General features: G+C 37.2%; 2 protein-coding genes across 2 annotated transcripts in view; one reads left to right on the top strand and one right to left on the bottom strand.

Annotated features, from left to right (window-relative positions):
• Nucleotides 1-2,407: 2,407 nt before the first annotated feature.
• gcm2 (glial cells missing transcription factor 2) lies at nucleotides 2,408-8,446 on the bottom strand. Its single transcript, XM_079447377.1, has 5 exons — nucleotides 7,728-8,446; nucleotides 7,118-7,370; nucleotides 6,369-6,481; nucleotides 5,500-5,625; nucleotides 2,408-4,895 (listed from the first exon to the last, which is right to left on the bottom strand). The coding sequence occupies exons 1-5, from the start codon at nucleotides 7,821-7,823 to the stop codon at nucleotides 3,993-3,995; spliced, it is 1,491 nt and encodes a 496-aa protein (XP_079303503.1). The 5' UTR covers nucleotides 7,824-8,446; the 3' UTR covers nucleotides 2,408-3,992.
• sycp2l (synaptonemal complex protein 2-like) overlaps nucleotides 8,110-27,598 on the top strand; it is a 38,595-nt gene continuing 19,106 nt past the window's right edge. The window contains exon 1 of the mRNA XM_079447367.1: nucleotides 8,110-8,226. The gene's annotated coding sequence lies outside the window, so the exon portion shown is untranslated. The remainder of the gene's footprint in view (nucleotides 8,227-27,598) is intronic.

Below are 27,598 nucleotides of genomic sequence, written 5' to 3'. Positions count from 1 at the left end.
AGATGCATGCATGTCTATGGAGGGATCAGAAAGCTGCTTGACAGTCAGTAAATACTGACAGAATTATATTATTTATATTTTGTGAACTATCCCTTTAACAGTGGAGGGAACAAGGACAGAGGACCCAAGTGAGACAGCAGGCAAGGGGTAACAAAGGATTTCTAATACAAATACAACACAAAACAAAACCCCCCACGAGGGTAACTGAACAGCAAAGGTAAGAACAGAAAGGTACACGGGAACATAGACAACTAACTATTGGATTGGATTGGACTGGACTTCCATGACAAGACAAGGTGGGTGGCTAGGGTAAAATCACACACAATGATCCGACACAAGACAGTAGACACAGGGTCATTAAATAAGGGAACAAATCAAGAGGGGAACAGGTGCAGGGCATGAAATGAATAAAAGTTGGGAACAGAGACAAGTTCAGATGGAGTGTATGGCAAGCCATAAGGGCCATAAATGCTCTCTCCCCATTCAACATGAGGTTCTGTCATGATCCTGCCACTAAACCAAGAGAAACATGACATGGCAGAATCATGACAAACAGTGTTAGGACTGAATGTATCAATCATATTTGAATGAAAAAATTAAGTTTCCCCAAAATTAAGGTGCAATATGACAATATCATATATATATAAATACTAGCAGAAGTGCTCCAACATTACATTAATTTTCCTGCTGATAATTATTATATAAAACCACGATGTGACAAATTACATCAAAATATATACATATATATATTGTATTATTTTGTATAAATATGTTATGTATGTTTAGTCTGTAAAAGAGCAGGACTATAGGTGATGAAGACAGTATACCGAAAAAGTGTCTCGGATGTCTTATAGATCCTCAGTCTTTCAGTGACCTTTCCATCCGTTACACTTGATTTATCTTACATACTTGTCCTACAGTCACACACACATTCCAGTAACCATCAGTCACTGATGTATAGTACTATGGAATAAAGAATAACCTGTTGTTATGCAGTCTGTCTTAGCAATTAAACAGCTTCTTTCGGCTTACATTCCACTTGCGAGCATTCCATCTACGGTTCATGGCTGAGGACAAATCAACAATATCCATCAGTGAGACAGCTTCCTCTGAAACTCGTGTGTCTGATCAGATGTACAGTTGTAAGAAATGTCACACATCCTGTTTGTCCCAATCCTGTGATCTTGGGACAAAATTATGGATTCAGTTACATTCACCAATACATCAAGAGTATTCTCAAGGTAAATAAGTGTTCTGTTTAGTAAATGTGAAGATCTAAATAACCGTACAGTGTGTGTTGTCGACAAAATTACTGCAGCTAAGAGGAAATTGTGTAGTTTTCAATCTTGTTCTGATCTTGTTGATTTTAGAGATTATTTAATAAGGAACATGTAGACAAACACGCTTCAAACCTTCCTGTGTTATGTTCATGGTATGGATGTGGATAGCATGAAATTCAGTACTTTTGGTATGTGATTTACTACTGTATATGATCTAAAAAACATTCGACTTTTAAAACTCACTTTACAGGGTCAAAGAGACATAGGTGCACTTTGAAAGGCCTTTACAGCATGTAGTAGCACTCAAGCCTTTGGTCTGATGAGAAGGAGAGGTTGAGACATTGAGAACAAAAAGAACTGATGCATGCTCTCAGTGCTCGAGCACTAGACTGCAGCTGGAGAGTATGAGGAGCATGAAACCTTAATGGCTAAAAATAAGAAACAAGGGGACTGTAAGAGGTCATTACTCAGACTGTCATAGCACAGAGCACCTGCTCTCTCCACTGCTAATGCTTCAAACAGTCCAGAGAGTTTGACATTCGATTTGGATGTGCAAGACGCCTTTTTGTGACTTATGGCAAGATTTTGTGGTAAAAATTGGAATGATATGGAATCAATCTCTGAAAGACAATCTAGCCTATCTTTTTCGGATATCAATTAAGCTAAGACATTTTCTTTCACAGAAAGATAAAGAATCAAATTATGTGGCGGAAAGCTCCTTTAAACATGTAAGGTTTCAAACATTTATCCTAGATTTTTTAAAACAAATATGAATAGGGGGCTACTGTATGTACAGCAGGGCTATGCAAAACCCAGTAAGTCTTTGAAGTGCTCCAAAAATTATTATGCAGCTGCCATTGAGTCTTACTATCTGTCACAAACTGTTTGAGGTAAGCAACCCATGAGGGCTACAGCAGAAATATAGGGGTGACAGAGATATGGAACAGTCATACACCGTATATTAGGTTTCAAACGAAAACTAACCAAATGCTATAGCTGACTTACTAAAATGTTACTTGCAGGTCAGCTGGGAATGTTAAACTGTACCCTATTTTATGTCTTAATCAAATGGAAAGAGAATACCAGAAAGAGTCATATGAGACAGAATTAAATAAGAATTCAAAATTAAGACAATGAAGACATGCTTTTAATAAACAGCTGTACATTGGGCTAAAGTAAAAACACAACAAAATGTGGAATACTTTGATTAGGATTGGCCAGTCATCCAAACAATGTTTTTACTTCATTTTTGTTTTGTATGATCATTGTGTCTTGGCTTAGAAATTATGGAAAATGTTTTTAAATTGTATACATTTGAAAATATTTCAGATCAATACTTTGTGTTCAGTCTTGGCGAGTAGCAGTGTTATAAGCCGGGTAATGTAAAACCAGCCCATTGTTATCACAGAATAAACACCTTCAGTGTGATAAAAGATCCTCCTGATCACCCTGTCTGGGTTTACACTGTATACCAACCAGCTGTCTGTACATTGTCATTTCCATATATAATAAGTATAAATATAATTTTAGCAATGATTTTAACTGGACAGGTTTTATTATCAATATTCTGGAATTTCTGGTGGGAGGAATTACGAAAAAGAACATAAGAGGTTTGTCAATGTATTTAGGTCAAACAGCATTTCCAATAAAATAAAAAATATAATACAAGATAATCATGTTGTTCCAAGGAAGACTTTTTTCTCAATACAAACACACAAACTAACACTCAATCAATTAGTCACAAACTCTATCACTATTTCCAGTAGGAAAGTCAATTGTGTGAACAAAAGCTCTGTGTCTGTTGGTTCATTCCTGTGTTTCGTCTCTTACAAAGTGGCTGTGAGGAGAGATGCTGTCAGCGGCAGGTATTACTGCCGCAAACCTTGTCTATCTTATTACCTTTTCCTTCATATTTCTATTTGTAGTTTTTTCTTGTCGCTGGACTCTTGGGCTGTCAGATATTTTGTCATGGTATCTCTGCCTGTCTCGTGGAGTTGTTGGAGGTCTGAAGCCTGTCAAGGCATCTCTCTCAAACAGTATGATGAAAAAGCATCTGATTAATTCGCTGAGATTATCCTTGATCCCTTCTGACAGCAGCATGTTCTTCGCTGGATTGTGCGGGTTTGAGAAGTGTCTCTTAAGTTCTCTGATGTCTTAAAAGCTTTGTCACAAAGCCCATGATTATATGCTTTCATGTCATGTTTTAGACTTCATTAGGGCATGCTATACCAACAGAGGTGTGTTTGTCAGGGAGATCTGTATGTGTATGCTAAGAGATTTTAGGATTTTGTCATTTGTAATGATGTATTGAAAGTGTATTACGATTTACAAGTCTCCTCTTAAATATGACTGATTTGATGTAATAAATATAACACTCCACATGCCCTTAGTTTTGCTGAAGCAAGGCCATTTTTAATGAGCATCATAAAACAGTTCTAACCTACACTCATATTAAACACACTGTTCTTTCATTGTTTTTTTTAACAACAGACTAAAGTCACCAATCACGGCTCTAAAAACACATCACTTATTTTTCCTGGAAATGTACTCAACACAGATTTTTCATCACTTTTATCAAAGGTTTACACAAAGTCCACCAAAAACATCGAAGGACTTTTGAATAGCTCTGACACTGAATATAAATAAAGACACATTCGTATACGGTATAATACATCTTTCCCAGGCGTTTTAGTACACCTGGCTAGCAGTCACTTAATATTCCCCACTGTCGTACCTGAATGGATGTGACATGCGTTCTGGGTAACTGTTTGAGCTGTAACTGCTGTAGCGATAACCCTCAAAGTTTTCAGCCCTCTCGATTTTAGATGGTAGTGTGTCCTGGTACGACAGGGCAGATTTGATCACTCCCGAATCCTCAGGACTCTTCAAGTCAGGGTAGGAGGTAGGAGAGGTTTCTTCCAAGAGCGAGTTACAGTTAGCCAGGCCTTTCATGTCATATATGTTCTCTCCATACTTGACAACAGATGGCTTAGGGCATGGCTGGTAGGACACTTTTGTTGTGGTGGTTATAATGGTCTGCAGCGCAGCTGGGGTGGCAGGGGCGGGACCTGTGTACCTACATGGGTAGTCGCTGTTGTAGTAGTGGTGATTGGCGTTGGTTGGCAGCTGGGCATAGTCCCCTCGCTCCCCGTAGGCACCTTTGCTAAAAATCTGCTTCCAGCCGTGGTGTTTTCCATTGGGGTCTGTATAGCTCCGCTCATGGCTGCTTAATGGACTCGTGCCATGAGACACTCCATTCAGATTAGGTCCAGATTTATTAGATTCGCTCTCCATTTGTGGACTAGAAGGGTCCTTGTACAAGGCTGCCGTATAAGGGCCGGAACCTAAGTATCCTGGAACTGCAAAATCATAACCACAAGGGGGTCGAGTCATATACAAACGATGGTTGGCAGGCTTCTGCATTCCTGGAGACTCCGCCATAGGTGTTGCAGGGTGCGTCTCGTAAGTGAATTTGTAGGGCTCTGGGTTCTGGAACGGAGGGTAGTGTTGGGACTGGATTGGGAAGTTGGACTCTGCAATGATGCTGAAGCGGTCTGGGCCCTCCATAGTGAGCTGATGGATATTTGGAAACGCCATATCATGGTAGCGCCCAGGCTGGTGATAAAGAAAAAGTTTTCATCTGCAAATGACCCTTTGCACTTAATACAGTATATTTGCTTAAAGGGACGGTTCACCCCTAAAATCTTATTCTGTCATCATTTATCAAGTTGTTTCAAACCTGTATACATTTGAATAAAAAGAATCATTCACTACCATAGTAGGAAAAAATATTGCATTTTTTTGTTCTGTAGAACAAAATGAGATGTTTTAAAGAATTTAGGAAAACAAACAGTTCTGGGGCACTTTTTAATACCATTTAAGTAAAATACTTTTAGGTAGTGGATGATGTCCTGGAACTGAAAAACATTCTTCCAAATATCTTTCTCTGTGTTCATCAGAACAAACTAATTTATACAGGCATACCATTACATGAGGGTGAACTATCCCATTAACTATTAACACAGCATTTTGTCACCAACTAAATTGTGTCATTTTGTAGAAATTTTCTCTATAAATCCCTCCTGGCACACAGAAAAAACATATTTTTTTTGCCCTTGACATACTCTTTAATTACACATTCACGCCTAACCTGTCCCACATTTTTTTGTATTTCTGATCAACTTCAGTACAAACATTATGAGATATTTGTGTGTGATACCTCTGGCTCCACCAGTCTTCTTTTCTGTGAGAAGTGAGGTGAAGACATTCTTCGTTTCACTGCACTCCTTCTTGCCTCCGTTTCAGACTTACTCTCTGGTCTGGGGTGATCATGGACCCCTTTAGCCTTATAAATCGAAACAGACAAAATTAAAAAATCTAACAATGGTACTGCCACAGTGTTACATATTACTTACAAATCATAAAGATGTCTAAATGTATTTTAAGAATTGTATTTAAATAAAACATATACAAGTTTACAAACCATAACATTTCTATTAGAAAGTAGCTAAAGGCCAATCTCTGTGATTTAAAATTAAAAGACTTTACAAAAAGGTTAGTTCATGCAAAATGTGTTATTCCAACATAAACTAACAATGAACAAAACTTCTACAGTATTTATTTATCTTCATGTTAATTTTTTGCATTTAATAAAACATTTTGTTAACATTAGATTATGCACAAGGAACTAACATTAACATAGAGTAATAAAAGTGGGAATAGGATATTGCTCATTGTTAGTTCATGTAAGCAAATGCATTTACTCATGTTAAAAAATACAGATAAAAGTTTCATTTAGTTGAGCTGTATTTATGATGTAAATATATGATATGAACATTTGTTACAAAATAAACTATTTATCAGAAGACATGCCTGATCAAAGTTATGTTACTAATCTAACTATGTGATTGGACACTTAAATATTTTATTGGTGTAACCTAATATTTTCATTATAATATATATTTTAATTATATATAGTCAATTGAAATAATATTTTAACCAGTGGTTACTTAAGCAGTTAGTTGAACAGAGGCAAAAAATAACTTTTGGATTATATAACAAACATGATTAATGAACAATTTCACACACCTGGAAAAAAATGGCCTTTCCATCTACTCTCCAAAAATTGGTAACTGGATATCCGCTGTGACCTCGGCATGGAATCAACTCAAGTTCCGAATTACAATTTGGACAAAGCTTTTCTGAAAAAAAAACATAATTATAAAATACATTTGAAGAGCATGTTACAGAGCAACAGATAATTAGTTTTTTATTTTCCATGTTTGGGCCTTTGAGCTTAAAACTGAAAGTGCTTTCTAAGTGAGCCAAAGATCCAAGGTCATGGTTGAGAGGGTCATAATCTCTACTGACAGAACAGTGTCATTCAGTGACAAAGAGTGGACGGGATCTATGAGACTATTGGACTCAAGCTTTGTTCCATTAACAGGGGACTCTGAGCTAAAATATCACTATATTCAAAACAAAGTTTAAAAAAAACATGGGCCTTTTTATAGTTAAACACATATATATGGTGTTTTCGAAAACCTAAAAAGGATTTACTTTGCCTGTAATCTCTAAAGACAATACAATAAAATCACTATAGAACTTATATAATGCTGTACATACTGCGATATAAACCAACTTGATTAGGTTATTAGATAAGAAGTTCAGATGTTTTAAAGATGAAACCGTCTAACAAGCACCTACACGCCACACAGGCACCAGCACACCAACAAGCCTGTTTTGTAAGATATGTCTGTACTTTCTTATCAGATTTGTTTCATGAAAAACTTGTTTGGTAGATGTTGCTTCTTTGAAGAAATAAGTCCTGAACTTACTCTGCTGTTTCTGTCGTGCTTTGTCGCAGATGGCCGGTCTCAGCTGCAGCTTGGTCCCGTCTGAAAGAGAGCAGTTTCGTGAACACACAACAACACCGAGACAGGACTTCTTCAGGATCTGACAGTTGTGATTGTTCGTGTTCCTCATGGCCCATCCGCTCAGGTGTCTCTGTGCGTTCTTATCCTCACTGCCGTAGATGTAACGCACATATCCATCCGTCCACTCCTGGAACGCATCAAACTGCTTCGTGTCCTGGGGAAAAATAAATAAATAAATGAACGAACGAACGAATGAATGAATGAAAGACGTTATTATTTATATTTACAAGGTCACTCAAGCCGCTTCCAATCCAATGTTCTCGTGTACCTTCGTGTTCACATGAGCCAGTAATTAAGCATATCGATCGTTAAAATATCTTTATAAATATAAAAATGTCTGCATGGACCTGATGAAATTGTTTTTAACGATCGCTTTTTATTTAAATGGTCAGATCATCAGAGAAAACGTGCAGTGCAGTTACTATTCAAAAGCACCTTAGATATACCAAGAGCAGAGGCTACGCACTAAACTAACTTAATAGCATAAGGGACATAAAAGTGTTGCAATTACCTGTGGGAGTTTGGGGTCATTTATATCCCAAGTCAACTTCATCCCGAAAGAGCACACACAGTCTGAGCTGTCAAACTGATCTGACGATTTGGACATGATGTGACGGATCAGGTCCAGATCATAGCAACCATTAAAAAACAATCAAGACACGAAATTCAGCTAGGAGATTTCCGATCACTTTACAAACCGATGATAAATCTCTGTCACGTCCTGCTTAAAGAAACCGTCGTCACTAAAACCTCTAAATCCACGTTTGTGTGAGTCCGTCCAGGTGCGCTTCGCACAGGTAATGATCTCAGGTAAAGGCTGCTGTGTCTATGTAAACGGGGAGGATGGGCTTACACATACACACGATCAAAAACACTGTGTACTTTCACTTTACGCGATCCATGCGACTCTATTAACTGCGAGTCCTTATACACCTGACAACGCAATACGAACGCAGAATGGATATTTGGTTACAACAGAGAAAATGTAGGCTACAGACTGACAAAGTCAGGTAGGCTAAACGTTCTGGTAAATAATTTTTCCTTACGCATCCCAGATTTTATCTTTACATTTGCAGTTTTAATGGGAAAATGACAGTCTGAACACAACGGTGTGGTATTTCACGTGTAGTCAGCGAAATAAATGCGAGAAACTGAGGCGAGGTGGATGGTAACAGAACAGGACTAGTCCAGTTGAAGTAATGTGATCTACTGCAGGTCATTAGCTGTTGTGTGTAAACTAAAAGCAGCACTGCTGACACAACAGGACTGCTCGTTTAAAACAACAAACACAACACATCTCATAAACACACATTTTTTATGTAGCCTATTCATTGTGCGATCACTGATCTCACTGGAATAAAAATTATTGTCGGTAAATACATCCAACACCGACACGACTTTTCAGGTTTAAGATTTGCAGCCTGCAACGTGTAATAAAGGCAAATTAGGGAATTTTCCATATTTATAATATAATATAATATATAACTTGATTGATCTTGATTGACAAAGTGGATTTTATTTTTTATGAGCACTTTACACTCTACAAAATTATTTATAAAATCACGCTATTTATAAATGAAAATTCTTGTGCTAGTATTGTTGCTGTTAAAGAGCATAAAACGAAAAATGTCTCGTGACTGCAATACATTTGAGATAACTCCATTTAAAAAAAAATCTAAAATTATGTTTTTCTTATGTTAGCATGTTATAGTGTTAATTAGCTGTATTTTTTGTTATTATGGCTCTTATCAAAACAAACCAACTAATATCAACTTTGATTGATATTAATTGGACTGCACAGTAAAAGGAACTGGATTTTTTTAAATAAAATAAAAAATGAGTTATATCATTTTGGAACCAAACTCTTCATATATTAGTATTTTTTCCATTGTGCATTTAAATGCATACGATAGAGCATTTTCAGAGAGCTTATCGACATGGTGTAACAAGCTCTCTTGATCCTAATCTACAGCAATTTCTTTGCTATTGCAGTAAAAACAAGAGCTGCTTTCACTTTGTGGGGTATTAAGGTTTGATGCAAATTTGTAGGGTAAATTGAAGGCTGTAAAATTATCATTATTATAATTTGATGACAGGTAGGTAGAGGCGTATGTTTGTTTATGTTTGAAACTAATTTGAAAATCTATACAGTTATAAAACATTAGTTATAATAATCATAATAATAATGCCGGAGTCTTTACTTGCAAGATTAAGTTAAAGTTGTGAAGAGAATATTTCAGAAAGCTATAAAAAATACAAAACAAGCGATATTTCACATGTGACATTTTGTCACACTATGTGAGGTAAGTTGTTACAATAAAACCAACCAATAAATAGCCAAAATTAATCAGTAAAACAATACAGCAAAATGTAACGTGCAAATACATTTGGTCAAACAATTATTACAAATATTAATAATTATTTCTGTAAATGTACAATGTATGAAATGAATTTCACTCTGCACGACTTTAATTTTCACAGTAGGCTTTCTTTCATATTATATGTATAAACATAAATCAACGCCCTCCGTTCGCGTTGCGCGTTATTGGATATCCGTTCTTAACTGAGGTTCGTTATTTAAAATATGAACGGCAGACCCCATGGGAGTGCAAACTCCCCAGCGACAGAAAGAGGTAAAAGGCTAACATTTCTATTATAAAACAGTTGTCAAACATAAAAATTAGCTACTAATATCGCGCTCTTAAAACGGACAACAACCCCACCTTCTAGCAATAGCAAATCCCGCTTTCTTTCGTTTAATTGGACAGCTCAGCAAACACAGAACGTCCTCGTAACGTTAGATTTTGGTTACTTTTTGCAAACCAAAAACACTGGCATTTTCTATTTTTGGGAACCTAAACCAAAATGTTTTATTTTTGGCAAACAAAAATGTTTTTAATAACCAGAAAATAACGTTTCCTGATGATAATTTTTTTGCAACCAGAAATTAAACGCCAACACAACGATCTCCGATGATAAATATTTTAGTTTAATAACTTTATTTGCCAGAAATTCATCAAAAATGCGACATTTCATATATTTCAAATATATTTTGAAAAATAAGTTTTTTGGAAAATAAACAAACATTCTCTAATGGTAAAATTTTTTAAATAATTAAGTAAAAGGAAAGGAAAGAAAGTAATAAATGTCCCATTTATAGCTGTAACTAATAAACTATTAAGCAAAATGAAAACACAATTTTAAATCCGTTAAAGCTATTTCTTTAGAGCAGGGGCCTGTACCATGAACGTATATGAACAAACTCGGGGTAACAGGTGGGTTGACAAAACCAAACCAATGCTGTAAGGCTTTGTACCATGAAGCAGCGCATCGACTATCTTCGTCAACTCAAGCTTTGATCCTGAAGGTAAAATCAATACATGAGCGCGTGCACATGAACGTCCGGATATCACGGGATCCGCATGTTTCTCAGGATTACATGCAAATATCAGGAACACAAATATGTAGGCCTATTTAAAAAATTAGCAAAAAAACATCGGGCCGCCGCGAAGCGGTTTTCTATAATCTATCGTTCATTTATTGTGTGGGGAATTGGAAAATCGGCGCCCCTACATTTGTACATTTGCAGAGGCCAAACGAGCTAGTTTGGGCGCCCAGCAGGTGGCTCTCTAAAGCGCAAGTGAAAAAGTCCGAGTCATTCCGAGCATTTTTTTAACCTGAAATCACTTATTTTAAAAGAGTAAATTGGTTTAGTTTAAATAAGAATGCTGGTCAGCTACATTGACAACCCCTTTTTTGTAAATACCGAGGTGCCGGAATAAGTGGGCATTGGCAGATCCGGCAAGTTAGTGGGGTGGGGAGAAGTAACGGAATGTGCAATCTCTGTGAGTTTTCTATCTTACTATTTATGTTTAATAAAAAAGCCTTAATGTATACCGACATGAGAATATAATCTCAGACTTATAAAAAAGAAATTGAAGGGGATTTTATCTTGAGTTTGCATGCCTTTGTTACAATGTGCGTTAAGGTGATGGAAACAGTGTATTGTCATAATGATGATGTTCTGATTATTCGTGCATGTAAACAAATACAACACCACCCTCAACATGTGTGTAGAAATCAAACGTTTAACGTTAAACCTAAATTACACCTGCGGGTGCAGGTGGAGGCTGCCATGTAACGTTCCGTTCTTCTGTCTTCGCAGCCTTTGTCCAACAACACAAATATCCCTCTCTGAATTGTCCATCATGACAAGTTCCCTTCAATATATAATGCAAAACATGCGACGCAAATATTTGACGATTGCGGAATATTTGACAATTAACAGATTGACAAAACGAAAGAGACACTGAGTTTCGTTTAGTTTGTGAGGCGGAGGGCTCCACAAATAATTAAAGGAAAGGAGATGACAGGGCGCATCCTGTAAGTTTTCTTCATTTTGCAAAAGCATGTTTTGTTTTAAGTGCATGTGTGTAGGCTACAAGATTAAAAGTAGCTAATTTTGCAGTATCTAATGACGTCATATCTGTTTGACCAAGTTGTTTCTGCCATTATAACAGCTGCGCCGGCGCCTTACGCGCACACACAATATTCCAGAATCTCAAACTTGACAGCCTGTTCTTTATCAAAATGAAAGTGGTATTGCCATTAGAATTATTATAGGTGGTTTTTACTGAAATGATGCACGCAACATGTAAGCACAAACGTTTTCCATGAGCGCTTGAGGAGGAGAGGGATCTGCCAAATGTGGTGCCGGTGTTGTGCCCATTTTCGAGCCCCTGCTGGAAACTACCCCTCTTTGCGTGCACGTGGAGACTAACGCCGTGTCTCATGTAGACTGCAGACGAAAACTTGCGCCTTTTCCTGTAGATGGCAGTGTGAAATCATAAATGTGATTAATTGGTTTTCAAACCTCATCGTTAACGAGACCGGCAACTGTTCGTGGCTTCTTTCTATTTGACGCGTGTAAGGCGTTTCAATGTTTAAACCTAATCTCGTATAAAAGTATCATCGTTGGTTACAACGCATGCAAGTTTGATTCCTAGGCTGGCAGGTTTCCAAGGCTTTATCATATGTGACACCCAATGGGAACTATGGGATATTCACATATTGAAATTATATTTAACTTTAAGATTATTTAAATAAAAGTGAGTTTTACATACTGACTGTATTTCTTTAAAATATATTTCTGATCTTCAGCCTTCTCTTACAGTTTAGTATTGAAAGGCCTTTCTCCAAATTACAATTAGCCTTTCAGGATAGGCCGGTTCCACCTCTTTTAACATTTGGAAAGCCATGGCCTTTCAGCTTACAAAGTCAAACCAAAAATTGATAATGGATATTTTTTTATATGCATTAATTTAAAATGGATATATTTCATGACGTATTGGATATGTAACTGTGGGCCTAACGTTTCATTCCCTAACCCCTTCAGCAGACCTTCATCCTCTAATGCAAATTAAGTATCATAGTTAATGTCTACTGAAGTGTTAAACAGGAATTTTTAAGATTATGAAAACTACACTTTTCTACAATTAAAGGAGTCACCATTAATATGACAACATCAGCAACCGTTCAAAATAAAGCTGATACATTGCAACATTTTTGGCGTTAATAAGTCTTCCCCAGGTGCTTGTCATCTTGATAGTTCTTTGTGTTTAAGCCCTTGTATTTCAGTTGTGTCTGTCATTGTTTGATGTTGCTTTCGTTTCACTGTGGTTAGAGTACTTTGGTTCCTTGTTTCTTAATTCTAATTTTTGTTTTGTTTCTGTGTTTTTGTTTATTTAAATTAACTGCATGTGGATCCCCGCCTTGCCTGCCTTCATTGTTACAGAACGACTTACCAACAATGGATCTAGCAGTCCAGGGGCCGTTTCAATAAGGAGGTTCAACCAATTCTAGGTTATACCTTGAATTGGTTTACTTAGAAATTAGAAACTTTGAGTTTTTGGTTTCTGAACAACTGATTTGAGTTAGTTCTATCAACTCTGGGTTGGCTTATCTTGAGTTAAGCGCTTGCACCACAACTACGACAAGCCATGATCAATAGAGCTCAAATATTACGATTTACCATGGCAACGGCACCAAAAAAAAAATGGCGTCAGAAAGCGCTTGAGAGTAAGGCACATTTTCCACTTTGCATACAGTGGATTAACTAATGACTTAAGTTTAAATAAATTAATGAAACAACATAAATAATGCTCTTACCCATCATCATTGCTCTAGTGATGAGTTTAAGATATCATGGTATATAGGACACTTGTTAGGGTTTCAGTCTCCCGAATCAGCAATTCTAACCCTGCTCGGTTTTGGGTAGGAAAGGCTGCATGTCCAAATGAATTGTTCATTACCTTTAACATTGCTTTTCTACATTTGTCTGTATTTCTACATTTCTTTATTCATGCACTTTATTTTTACACTTTATTAAGCCATTTCATCTTGAGGGCATGCAAGGGAAAGAATATGCTCTGATGTAATACACGGCCATGTAAGGATGGATGATGAGTTTTGCTATATCTAATTCACTGTAAAGAAAAGTTTCATAGGGAAAAATGCACAGGGAAATGACAAAATTCCAATTCCAATTCCAATGCTCTATAATGTCATGATTTTGCTGCATCATGTCATGTTTCTAAGTATAGTGGCAGGATCATGACAGAACCTCATGTTTAATGTGGAGAGAGGCAATTATTGTTGTAATTGCCTTCCATACGCTCTCTCTCCAGGTCTCGTCTCTGTTCCCATCCTCTCGTTATTGATTAATGCCCTACACCTGTTTCCCTCTTGATTTGCTCCATTACTTAATGCCCTTGTGTCTTCTGTCTTGTGCTGGTTCATTGTAGTTCGTGTGGTGAGTTCATGTGTCCTGTTAGTTTAGTTATTTGTTGTTCATGTTTATTGTAGTCTTGTTAAAGTGTAGTTAGTTTTAATCCTGTCTTGTTATTGTACCCATGTCACGTTTTGTTATGTTACCCCCACGTGGGTCTTTGTTTTATTATTTATTAAATATGTTAACCCCTTACCCGCTGTCTGCACCTGGGTCCTCTCTCCGTGTCTCACCACTCGAGAGTCATGACATATAAAAGCAAATATGACATTTAAGTCACTGAGATGGTCTCTGTGTGAATAAAATGTATGCAATAAGTGACTGTATTAAATGAATGAATGAATGAGGTATACCTCTTGCGCTTTAAAAAGGGGGAGGATCTTGGGGTTTACCAAAGAAAACCTGCTCATGACCAGGTTAGGTTCACAAAGTTACTATGGTAACTGACTCAAATACGTTTGGCGGTTTTCGGTCCAAAAAGTAACACTTCAGATTAGTCAGAGTTCAGTAATAAAAAATTGCTACTCATCCACTTTTTATATCGACTATGCATTCCACTATTCAATGGAATTACTGTGTTTCATGAGGCTTAGAGGAAAAATTTAGTTGCGTATCATCAGCATAACAGAGAAAGCTAACTCTTGTGTCATTTTATTAAATCTCCTAGAGGTAGCATGTATAATGCGAAGAGCATAGGCCCTAAGACTGAACCCTGTGGTACACCAAACTGGACTTGCGATTTGCGTGACACCTCATTGTTTATTGCTACATATTGAAAATGGTCGGATAAATAAGATCTAAGCCATTTCAAAGCTATTCCCTTAATGCCGAGATAATTTTCGAGTCTATGTAGGAGCGTGCTGTGGTCAATGATGTTGAATGCAGCACTAAGATCTAGCAGCACCGATAAGGAGATACAACCTCGGTCAGACGCCATAAGCAGATCATTTGTAACTCTGATCAAAGCAGTCTCTGCACTGTGATGTGCTCTAAATTCAGACTGGAAATCTTCATTGATGTCATTACGTTTGGAGAAAGGAACATAATTGAATTGAGACTACTTTTAGTTAACTAGATCTCTAGGGTCGAGATGTTTTTTTTTGACAAGTGGCCTTATAACAGCCACCTTATCTCTGATACTAGGACATGTGCCTAAAGCATCTGAGTTAATAATGCTAAGAAGAGGATCTATCATTTCTGGGAGCATCTCTTTCAGTAGACTTGTAGGTATAGGGTCTAGAATGCATGTAGTTGATTTAGATGATCTAATGATATTAGAGTTCATCGGGATTTATGGTAGAAAATAATCGCAATTTCTCCTTAGGGGCGCTGTAGTTAGTTGTTTGTTCAGCGGGTTTCACTTCTAGTTGCATAGTTATAATTGTTTCTCTAATATCTTGGATTTTATTTGTGAAATAGTTCATAAATTCATCACTGCTATGCTGGTATAAAGAATCACAATTTGCTGACAATTTATTTTTGGTTAATTGAGCCACTGTGTTAAATAAAAACCTAGGGTTGTGCTGTTTTTTTCTATTAATGATGAAAGGTAGGGGGATCCAGAAGTTTTTAGGGTTTTTCTGTATTTTCGAATACTGTCCTTCCATGCTGTACGAAATACCTCTAATTTAGTTTTCTTAAAGTTTTGCTCCATTTTTGTGCAGCTTTCTTTAGAGCCTGAGTGTGTTCATTATACCATGGTGTACAGAGGAGCACAGAGGAGCAACTGTGTCTAGCGTTTAGAAGGTGGTGTCAAAATTTTCAATGGTAAAGTCAAGATCTTCAGCGTTATTACTCATGCGAGATCTGAGACAATTCAGGCAAATTATCAAGAAATGCACCTTTTGTAGTTGAAGTTATTGTTCTACCATATTTGTAACAAGGAGTTTGATTTGCAGCCATAGGGTAAGCAAGCATGATACCAGATAATGATCAAAAATCTCTTCGCTCTGCTGAAGGATTTTTACGTTGTCCACATTTATACTGTAAGACAGTATTAAATCTAAAGTATGATTACGAAGGTGAGTGGGTGCTGAGACATGTTGTCTAACGCCTATGGGGTTAAGAGTGTCTTTAAAAGCCATTCTTAAAGAATCTGTATCGTTATTTACATGGATGTTAAAGTCACCAGACAGAGCATGTCTATTTTATGATCTGTTATCATATCGTTAACAAAAAGTGCTTTATTAGAAAGAGATCTAACATTTAGCAATCTGAGTCCTAACAGTTGATCATCTGTATTTTGTTCATGTTTAATTAGTTTAACGTTAATTAAATTACCTTTGAGAGGTTTACGCAATATTTTATGTTTGCTAATCCGGGGGACAGACACAGTCTCGATTTTATGATGTTTGGGAGAAAGGATTATTGCATATTGTCGCATGTTGTGTTATTCTGAGTATAGAAACAGGCTTGAGTTACTCTGGTTTGACATTACTTGCATTCTGAAATGGAAAACCCAGAGTTTCCCTCATTTCAGGGATAATATACTGCTTTCTGAAAGGGCCCCTGTGTTAAGGAAAACAATTGTCTCCTCACGGAGTACACATTCGGCAAACTAAAAAAGTACAATTATTAAACAGATTTTGAGATGGCAGCATAACCTTTAAATAATTTTAACAATGATATTTGACATAATCTAGGGATGGACACTTAAATGCATTTTATTCCCAAAATATTTCTTCAATGGTCTCTGTGACTGAAGCGCCTTGGCTGTCTGGTTCAAGTTGCCTGGGATTTAAGTGGCGCGCAGGGATTTCACCACCGGTGACTCAAGAGCAGGAGGCGTCCTCAACTCCGTAGAAGGTAAGGGACGGCTCCGGTGCACGCGTCATGAATACAGTAATAGAGAAATTCTCAATATGATGCCTCACAGATTCCGAAGAACAAAAAGCTGAATGAATGGGCACGCCATCTTCCTTTGTACCCATATGTATAAATTCATAAGTTTCATTGGCCTTTTGAAATTCTTCTTGGGAGAGATTGGTTCTCAAGTTCAAACCCCATCTGTCTTGACACAACATCAAAGTGACTGACTGAAAGGGAAACAGAGGTTATAGTCGTAACAAAGACGTTTTATACTTTCATTAATTTGCTGTGGTAGTAGGTGATGATGTCACAGATGCAGGAAGGTGATGCAGTCACTCTTGAGATTATTGGAAGAATGACCCCTCTCTCAGCATTCTTGCCTTCAATGTTTTTAATTGTGTATGGACCAAAAAATTGGGATCCAATTTTCTACCTTTTGTCTGCTGGCTCTGAATATTACACCTCCGTACCTTATTGCCCACAGAGAATTTTACTTTATATTCCTTCCTTGTTATCAGCGTTTGGTCCTGAGCAGTGTGGGTAAGAGTTGAACATAATACATCAAAAAAATAAAACAAAACAAAGAAGACAATTAACACCCACCTGATAATCTTCAGGGACCTTAGAGGGGTATCGTGCCTCACGACCAAACATCATATGAAATGGAGACAACTTTGGTCCTCAGGCCAGACATAATAGCATCAATGTGTTTGTCCAACTGCTTGGGTTTTTTGGAGACCAATTTGCTGCGATAAGTAATTATTTGAATTCATGAATTTGTATTTATTTACCTTAGCATTCATATGAGGTTGTATAGCAATGATAAATATTGATACTAAGAGTTTACAGCTACATATTTCTTAATTCTTGGTGGCATTTGAGAGCTTGAGTTACCACGACAAGAGGACCCCCTGACTAACAGTAAACTCTTGTCCAGACTGTTTTATTGAAAACGAGGTTAAAGGGATACTTCACCCAAAAAGAAAATTCTGTCATCATTTACTCACCTTCGAGTTGTTCCAAATCTGTATAGATTTCTCTGATCTGATGAACACAGAGAAAGAGAATGGAGGACAGCAAACAGTTCTGGGGCACTTTTGACTACTATTTTTTTTTTTCTTGCTAATATCAATCAATGGGGGGCAAATCAGTCTGGTTATAAGCATTCTTCCAAATCTGTGTTCATCAGAAAAAAAAAGAATGGTTAATAGATTTGGAAAATCTTTAAAATCATAATTTTCAACATCCAAGTCATCGAGTCTCTTTTACTCAACCTAAAAGCAATTGCTTTCGACGAATTGCATATGTTTTACTACATTTAGGCAATTGATTATGTTCTTATATCATGTTGATCAATGTATATAATACTCTGTTAATTGGTCTTACCCAAACAACTTGGCATAAATTAATTTAATAAGTAATAAAGAGGCAAAATGGTTAAACCAGTTATCATAATCTGTCAAAGAAAATTCTGTACATGCCTATTACACTTTCAAAGGGTAATTTGTAGATCAAAATATGACTTTATTTATTTTGCTCACAGAAACTCAGATCCCTCAGCCATTCAACACACACATATATAGACCCTCTACAAGGATCCCATCCCTGATGGGGAAAGGGGTCCATATCAAAATAATTTATCATAGCATGTGGTAATTTGCTATATTGTGACTTTTTACTGTAAATAACACTGTTAACCAAAAGGCTGGTGTAAATAAATTAGTCATTAAGGGATATTACATTTTTCTCAATCGCTTTGGCTTATTTCTCGAAAGAGACTTTGTTTCTCAAAACAATATATTTGGATCTCTAAACAGTTGACTTCTTAACTGCACAAAAACTAAATTCATATGGCTTGTTGATCAAAACTGATAAGCTGATTCTCAGTGAAACTGTCAATCTCTTCAAAACTTCTGAACAATCTTTCATCCCGTGAACCATCACCAATTGCTGCCAATCTGCCAATTGCGGTTAAACACTACATACAATCAATCAACCAATCAGATTTGGAGGCATTTATATGGAGTTTGCCACACCTTTTTGTTAGAATTTTTTCAGCATGGAGGTGGAAAGTGTACAACCATCGGCCACAAAATCAGATGTCTCCGTTAGATGCCACGAATGCTGCTTGTCAGAACATTACAATTAGAGTGATCATGGTAGGGGATGGGTACGCTACTCATTGCATTACAAGAGAAACCATCAGATGTGATGTAGATAAAAATCCTTGGCCAGTCCAGAGAGATTGGATCTAGATTTTAATGTTGTTTACTGTAACAAACGTATTTACAGACAGTAAAAGATATTATGGCTATTTTCCTTTTTACATGTATCAAATTTCTCCAAAATAAATGTACTTTATAAATCTTTTTCTGGGTACTACAGTACTGATTATTCACAGTTAATCTTAACCTACTGTAAACTTCGTTACGTTTTTGTTTATTACAGTAAACAGTCGGTGTCATAAAATAAGGCGTAAATGAAATCTGTATGAAACAATTTTCACATGACTGCCATTGTGGCAAAGCATTTTGATTAATACGGCTCACACAATGACAAAAACATTTTCTATATAGGTGGCACTAGCCAATTGTCTGACAAAATAGCTAGCTTTTGAAGCAAGAATTAAATATTTTGAATCAGTTTCTACATTTTGTCAAGTCAGCTTTATTTATATAATGCTTTTTAAATTTTCATTTTTACAAAGCAGCATTACAAGAAATTATTGACTATAAGCAAAACATATAAGGTTACATAACAGAGGTCAAATATCAAACATCTTGAGCCTCGGGGCACACTTCCCAGAATGTTTTAGATGTCTCCCTATATGAAACACCTGGTGTTAATTAGAAAGACATTTTAAACGTTCGGGTATGGGGCAGATAATCTGAATCAGGTGTTTAATAAAGGGAGAAATCTAAACATTTCTGTGAGTTGGGCCACAGATGCAGTTAGGAAACACGGATCTAGTCAGCTGTCCTGTCCAATCTATTTTAGTCAGTATCACTCATACAGCAATGTCTAACTTCAAACTGTTGAAAGAAAAATGTGTCATCCAAAAAACTCAAACTGTCATCTAAACTGGCTTACATGAATTAAAATATTATAATGGTGTACTTTAGTTATATTGACAGCATGGCTAAACATTTTGACTATCTTGTGGCACTGACATTTGCATTCATGTAAGAAATTACTTTTGAGGGGTGATCTCAGATATTTAAACAATTGACAGGCTTTTGTATGAATTGATTTGAGACTTACTATTTTGCGAAGTTTAAGATTTGACAAATGCACCACTGAGAAACACTGTAGGCAGAAAACAACTATTTTTAATGACATTTATTAGAGATCTCTCTCTAATAAAGCACTTTTTGTTAACGATATGATAACCGATCATAAAATAGACATGCTCTGTCTGACAGAAACATGGCTAAAGCCAGATGATTATATTACTTTAAATGAGTTTGTCCCCCAAGATTATTATTATAAACACGAGCCTCGCCTAAAAGGCAGAGGGGGAGGTGTTGCTGCACTTTACCATAACTCTTTTAGCATTTCCCAGAAGTCAAATCCCAATTACAATTCTTTTGAAGTCATGGTACTTCATGTATCAACACCTTATACTAAGGTTAAAACATCTTTAAAATGTATTCTGGCTTTTGCATATAGGCCTCCAGGGCAACACACAGATTTTATTAAAGAATTTGGTGGGTTCTTATCAGAACTAGTACTGGCTGCAGACAGAGTCCTTGTTGTTGCTGACTTTAACATTCATGTAGATAATGATACAGATGCTTTAGGAATGGCTTTTAAAGACGCTCTTAACTCCATGGGTGTTAGACAACATGTGTCAGGACCCACTCACCTTCGTAATCAAACTTTAGATTTAATACTGTCTTACGGTATAAATGTGGACGACGTAAAAATCCTTCAGCAGAGCGAAGACATTTCGGATCATTATCTGGTATCATGCTTGCTTCACTACCCAATGAAGGAAAATCAAACTCCAAGTTACAAATATTGTAGAACATTAACTTCGACTACAAAAGGTGCGTTTCTTGATAATTTGCCTGAATTGTCTCAAGATCTTGACTTTTCCATTGAAAATTTTAATGCCACCTTCTCGGAAACGCTAGACATAGTTGCTCCTCTGCGCTTAAAGAAGATTAAAAATGACAGACCGACACCGTGGAATAATGAACACACTCAGGCTCTAAAGAAAGCGGCACGAAAAATGGAGCGCAACTTTAAGAAAACTTAATTTGAGGTATTTCATACTGCTTGGGAAGGATAGTATTAGAAAATACAGGAAAGCCCTAAAACGTCTAGATCCGCCTACCTTTCATCACTAATAGAAGAAAACCAGCATAACCCTAGGTTTTTATTTGATACAGTAGCTAAATTAACCAAAAATAAATTGTCAGCGACATCTGTCTCTGTATAACAGCATAGCAGTGATGAATTTATTAACTATTTCAAAAATGAAATCATAGATATTCGAGAAAGAATTATAACTATGCAACAAGAAGTGAAACCCGCTGAACAAACGACTAACTACAGCTCCCCTACAGAGAAATTGCGATTATTTTCTACTATAGATCACAATGAACTCTTAAAATCATTAGATCATCTAAATCAACTGCATGCATGCCAGACCCCATACCTACAAATCTACTGAAAGAGATGCTCCCAGAAATTATAGATCCTCTACTTATTAACTCATCTCTGACATTAGGACATGTGCCTAAAGCATATAATATTAGAAAGGTGATCAGTACATGCTTGAGTAGCACTGGGGCCAGACAGATCACACCACAACCTGAGAAAGCAGTTACAATGTCTGATTTTGAAGAAATTGATGGCAAAAATTTGGAAGAAATCGTTCAACACCTTAAAACATCAACCTGCGCCCTTGACGCACTTCCCACATCTTTTTTCAAAAGTGTGTTAAACTGTTTAGAAGCAGATCTCCTAGATGTGGTAAATGCCTCGCTTCTCTCTGGAAGTTTCCCAAACTCCCTGAAAACTACTGTTGTCAAATCCCTCCTGAAAAAGAGCAATCTGGATAAGACCATATTAAACAACTATAGACCGATCTCAAATCTTCCCTTCATAGGTAAGATCATTGAAAAAGTTGTCTTCAACCAGCTGAACAAATTCTTAAGCTCAAACGGATACTTTGACAATTTTCATTCTGGGTTCCACCCGCATCACAGCACAGAGACAGCACTCATTAAGATAGTAAACGACATTCGCTTAAGTACTGATTCAGGCATATTATCCGTGCTGGTCCATCTCGACCTCAGTGCTGCATTTGACACGGTCGATCACAACATACTTATAGACAGGCTGGAAAACTGGGTGGGGCTTTCTGGGATAGTCCTAAAATGGTTCAGGTCATACCTAGAAGCAAAAGGTTATTATGTGAGTATAGGTGACCATAAGTCTGAGTGGACATCCATGACATGCGGAGTCCCTCAAGGCTCAATTCTTGCGCCTCTCCTATTCAACCTGTACATGCTCCCAATGAGCCAAATAATGAGAAATAACCAAATTGCTTACCACAGCTATGCAGACGACACACAGATATACTTAGCCCTATCGCCTAACGATTACAGCCCCATTGACTCCCTGCTCAAATGCATTGATGAAATAAATAGTTGGATGTGCCAAAACTTTCTTCAGTTAAACAAAGACAAAACTGAAGTCATTGCGTTTGTAAATAAAGATGAAGTTCTCAAGGTGAACGCGTACCTTCACTCTAAAGGTCAAACAACAAAAAATCAAGTCAGGAATCTCGGTGTGTCTCTAGAGTCAGACCTTAGCTTCAGTAGTCATGTCAAAGCAATAACTAAATCAGCATACTATCGTCTGAAAAATATTGCAAGAATTAGATGCTTTGTTTCCAGTCAAGACTTAGAGAAACTAGTGCATGCTTTCATCACCAGCAGGATGGATTATTGTAATGGACTCCTTACTGGCCTCCCCAAAAAGACCATAAGACAGATGCAGCTCATACAGAACGCTGCGGCAAGGATTCTGAGCAGAACCAGAAAATATGATATCACACCAGTCTTCAGGTCTTTAAACTGGCTACCAGTTACATATAGGATAGATTTTTAAGTTTTTTTACTGGTATATAAATCATTCAATGGCCTAGGACCTCAATACATTGCAGATATGCTCATTGAATACAGACCCAAAAGAACACTCAGGTCATTAGGATCGCATCAGCTAGAAATACCAAGGGTTCTCTCCAAGCAAGGAGAGTCTGCATTTAGCTATTATGCGAGCCGCAGCTGGAACCAGCTTCCAGAAGAGATCAGATGTGCTCCCACAGTAGTCACATTCAAATCCAGACTCAAAACACATCTGTTTAACTTTGCATTTAATGAATGTGCACTGTGCCTCTGACCGTCCGACTGTTTGTGCTGTACTTTATTTAATTTTTTATTCTTAACTGGTTAATTTTTCTTTTTCTTATTTCTTCTAAACTATTTTATTTTTTATTCTTAACTGGTTAAATTTTATTTTTCTGATTTCTTCACTGTTTTATCAAATGGATATTTTTAATTTCTTCTATGTAAAGCACTTTGAATTACCATTGTGTATGAAATGTGCTATATAAATAAACTTGCCTTGCCTTTGCTATAAGGTGGCTGTTATAAGGCCCCTTGTCAAAAAAACCCATCTCGACCCTGGCGAACTAATTAACTACAGACCTATTTCGAATATACCTTTCTTATCTAAAGTTCTAAGTTCTGGTCTCAATTTAAATATGTTCCTTCCTCCAAAGGAAGGAGATTAATGAAGATTTCCAGTCTGGATTTAGAGCACATCATAGTACAGAGACTGCTCTGATTAGAGTTACAAATGATCTGCTTATGGCGTCTGACCGAGGTTGTATCTCCTTATTGGTGCTGCTAGATCTTAGTGCTGCATTCTACACCATTGACCACAGCAAGCTCCTACATAGACTTGAAAATTATGTCTGTATTAAGGGAATAGCTTTGAAATGGCTTAGATCTTATTTATGCGACCGTTTTCAATATGTAGCAATAAACAATTAGGTATCACGCAAATCGCACGTCCAGTACGGTGTACCACAGGGCTCAGTCTTGGGTTCTATGTCCTTCGCATTATACATGCTACCTTTAGGAGATATAATAAAGCGACACAGAGTAAGCTTTCACTGTTATGCTGATGATACACAACTTTATATTTCCTCGAAGCCTCATGAAACATAGCAATTCCATCGAATAGTGGAATGCATAGTCGATATAAAAAAGTGGATGAGTACCAAATTTTTTATTAATGAACTCGGACAAAACTGAAGGGTTACTTATTGGACTGAAAACCTCCCTACGTAACAACCAAGAACACTCCTGTTATTTGGATTACGTCTCTGGATTGCCCTCTAATAAAGCTGCATCTGGATCTCACCTTCATGTCATGAACTGCTCTGAGACATTGGTTTGTTTGTGTATGTCTAGTATACATATGTTGTAATGATTCATAATTTTCTAATTTCTTAGTTACATTTTGGAATAAGGAAAATGCTGATAGTGTTTTGAAAGAATGATTTGATGTTAATAAATGTTATAAATCAAACTGAGTGTTCATAAAATGTACTTGCATTGTCAGAAAAATCATTTGCAACTAATGACTACTTTAATAGCACTTAACCAATATTAAGTTTAAATTAATTTTACTAATGACATGCAAGTAAAATCACAAAAAGCTAAATTAACTTAATCTTCCATGATTACAATCTACTTGAGAACAAAGTTAACTAAACACAGTGGGGCAAAACATTTTTAGCCAGCCACCAATTGTGCAAGTGCTCCCACTTAAAAAGATGATAGGCCTGTAATTTTCATCATAGGTACACTTCAACAATGAGAGACAGAATGAGAAGAAATCCAGAAAAATCACATTGTCTGATTTTGAAAGAATTTATTTGCAAATTATGGTGGAAAAATAAGTATTTGGTCAATAACAAAAGTTCATCTCAATACTTTGTTATATACCCTTTGTTGGCAATGACAGAGATCAAACGTTTTCTGAAGTCTCCACAAGGTTTTTACACACGGTTGCTGGTAGTTTGGCCCATTCCTCCATGCATATCTCCTCTAGAGCAGTGATGTTTTTGGGGCTGTCGCTGGGCAACAAAAGATTTTCTATGGGGTTGAGATCTGTAGACTGGCTAGGCCACTCCAGGGGCCTGTACCATGAAGCTGGTTTAGGTGGCTAGCCAGCTATGTTTCAGTTTAGTTTGTGCCAACCCTGGGTTTTAGGTACCATGAAAGTAGCTCGGCTTTAATCGGTGTTCGTCGCCATGGTATCTTACGCTGCACGGCTAACCTGCTCCGGGGCAGGCTATGTTCTGGATTCGAGATCTCAGACTGAAGTTTGACCAATCAGCTGTGAGCAAAGAAACATATAGGTGACGTAACTGATTCACAGTGCGTGTTAGAATGGCTATTTATTTTTTATACTGTTAAATAAAATAAAAATACTAATAAAAAAATATATAAATATATATTACAAATATAAAATCAAATATTGGTTACTATATAGGTACAATCTGATTTTACAGATTTGCTAGCTTTCCCTCACACTCACATGAAATTCAATTTACTTACTTATATTCCACTTTTATTGTATCACGTGTATTTGCATTGCATTTTTTACATTCTTGTCTGTGGTGCAGAACATCTAGGAACACTGTCAGTTTCACTGTATTAGGACATTTTTCTTTGTCCTGAACCGTAGTTTTTATTAAGGCTTCAATGAAATGACTGACCCTGGTTAATGGCGCAAAGTCAAGTCTATTAAAGGTAGAGGCTTATGCATTCTGTTGTTTTATTAAGTGTAATTCTTATATTTTCTTCCGCTTCTCTGTGTTGCAGAACACACCGCTATTTTATAATTCTGAGCTCCGTCTTCTTTCTGCAAAAAAACCCTAGTTTTTATCATATCAGACTAAAAGGAGACCAACATGCAACCAGTCCGCGTTATTTTTTGGGCAACTTATTTGTCATGAACCATCAGTACACGATGCATTTATTGATTTTAAACACGTAAGATGTCAGAGTTTACAATGCAGAAGCGGTGCGTGTCATTTGCCTGTGAAATTAGCTGTTTGCAGCTTTAACAAATTTGTACAGAAGTTCAGAAATATATGAGAATGAACTTTATTTGCACGCAACTCCTCTCATGTGTACTCGGAAGGGAAATGATGAAGCAGATGTAAGGTTAACTTTCTTGCTTCTGCTGCCTGAATGGATGTTTTTTGTCCGCGCGCAGGTTAAAATTGCAATATGCGGGAGCTTCAATGAACATTTGTTGTAATATTTCTGTACCCATGCCTTACATAAAAAAGTTGCCCCCAAGGACACGGAGTAGTTCCACCGAGGACCCCGCGGATCCTGTTTGCCTACAGCACTACAGTAAATATGTGTAGGCCTACTATATAGTCTTTTAACTTGCACATTAACGCAATCAGCAGTGTTTCTGAAACACTTCTCTCTTGCGTAGACAGCAGACACATATCAGTCCATGGCTGAAATTCATGTTTGTGTTCATATTGTGGAAATCGCTTTATCCATTGGTTTAGCCATGCTGACGTCACTCGTTCATGTGCACGCGCGCAAACTAATCTTAGCTTCAGGATCAAAGCTTGAGTTGACAAAGAAACTCCATGAGCTGCTTCATGGTACCAACAAAGCTTGATCACGTTGGTTTGGTTTTGTCAACCCAAAACTAATCCAACTACCCTGAGTTTGTTCAGCTACATTCATGGTACAGGCCCCTGGACCTTGAAATGCTTCTTACGAAGCCACTCCTTCGGTCAGGCAGTGCGTTTGGGATCATTGTCATGCTGAAAGACCCAGCCACATTTCATCTTCAATGCCCTTGCTGATGGAAGGTTTTTACTCACAATACATGGCCCCATTCATTCTTTCCTTTACATGGATCAGTCATCCTGGTCCCTTTACAGAAAAACAGCACCAAATCATGATGTTTCCCTTCCCATGCTTCACAGTAGGTATGGTGTTCTTTGGATGCGACTCAGCATTCTTTCTCCTCCAAACATGACAAGTTGAGCTTTTACCAAAAAGTTCTATTCATCTGACCATATGACATTCTCCCAATCCACTTCTGGATCATCCAAATGCTCTCTAGCAAACTTCAGACAGGTCTGGACATGTACTGTCATAAGCAGGGGGACACGTCTGGCACTGCAGGGTCTGAGTCCCTGGCTGCGAAGTGTGTTACTGATGGTAGCCTTTGTTACATTGGTCCCAGCTCTCTGCAGGTCATTCACTAGGTCCCCCGTGTGGTTCTGGGATTTTTTCTCACAGTTCTTGAGATCATTTTGACCCCACGGGGTGAGATCTTGCGTGGAGCCCCAGATCAAGGGAGATTGTCAGTGGTCTTGTATGTCTTCCATTTCCTAATTGCCCCACACAGTTGATTTCTTCACACCAAGCTGCTTACCTATTTCAGATTCAGTCTTCCCAGCCTGGTGCATGTCTACAATTTTGTTTCTGGTGTCCTTTGACAGCTCTTTGGTCTTGGCCATGGTGGAGTTTGGAGTTGTGAACAGGTGTCTTTTATACTGACAACGAGTTCAAACAGGTGCCATTAATACAGGTAACGAGTGGAGGGCAGAGGAGCCTCTTAAAGAAGAAGTTACAGGTCTGTGAGAGCCAGAAAGCTTGCTTTTTTGTAGGTGACCAAATACTTATTTTCCACCATCATTTGCAAATAAATTCTTAAAA

Source organism: Barbatula barbatula (assembly GCF_947034865.1).
Source record: "Barbatula barbatula genome assembly, chromosome: 23".
NCBI lineage: Eukaryota > Metazoa > Chordata > Actinopteri > Cypriniformes > Nemacheilidae > Barbatula > Barbatula barbatula.
This window is presented reverse-complemented; position numbering and strand designations above follow the sequence as displayed.

Coding starts and splice junctions, on each gene's coding strand:
- gcm2 (XM_079447377.1), bottom strand. CDS start 7,823: ATGTCCAAATCGTCAGATCAGTTTGACAGCTCAGACTGTGTGTGCTCT. Junction 7,371..7,727: donor ATGACCCCAAACTCCCACAG/GTAATTGCAACA, acceptor ATTTTTCCCCAG/GACACGAAGCAGTTTGATGC. Junction 4,896..5,499: donor GAAGACTGGTGGAGCCAGAG/GTATCACACACA, acceptor CTTTATCACCAG/CCTGGGCGCTACCATGATAT.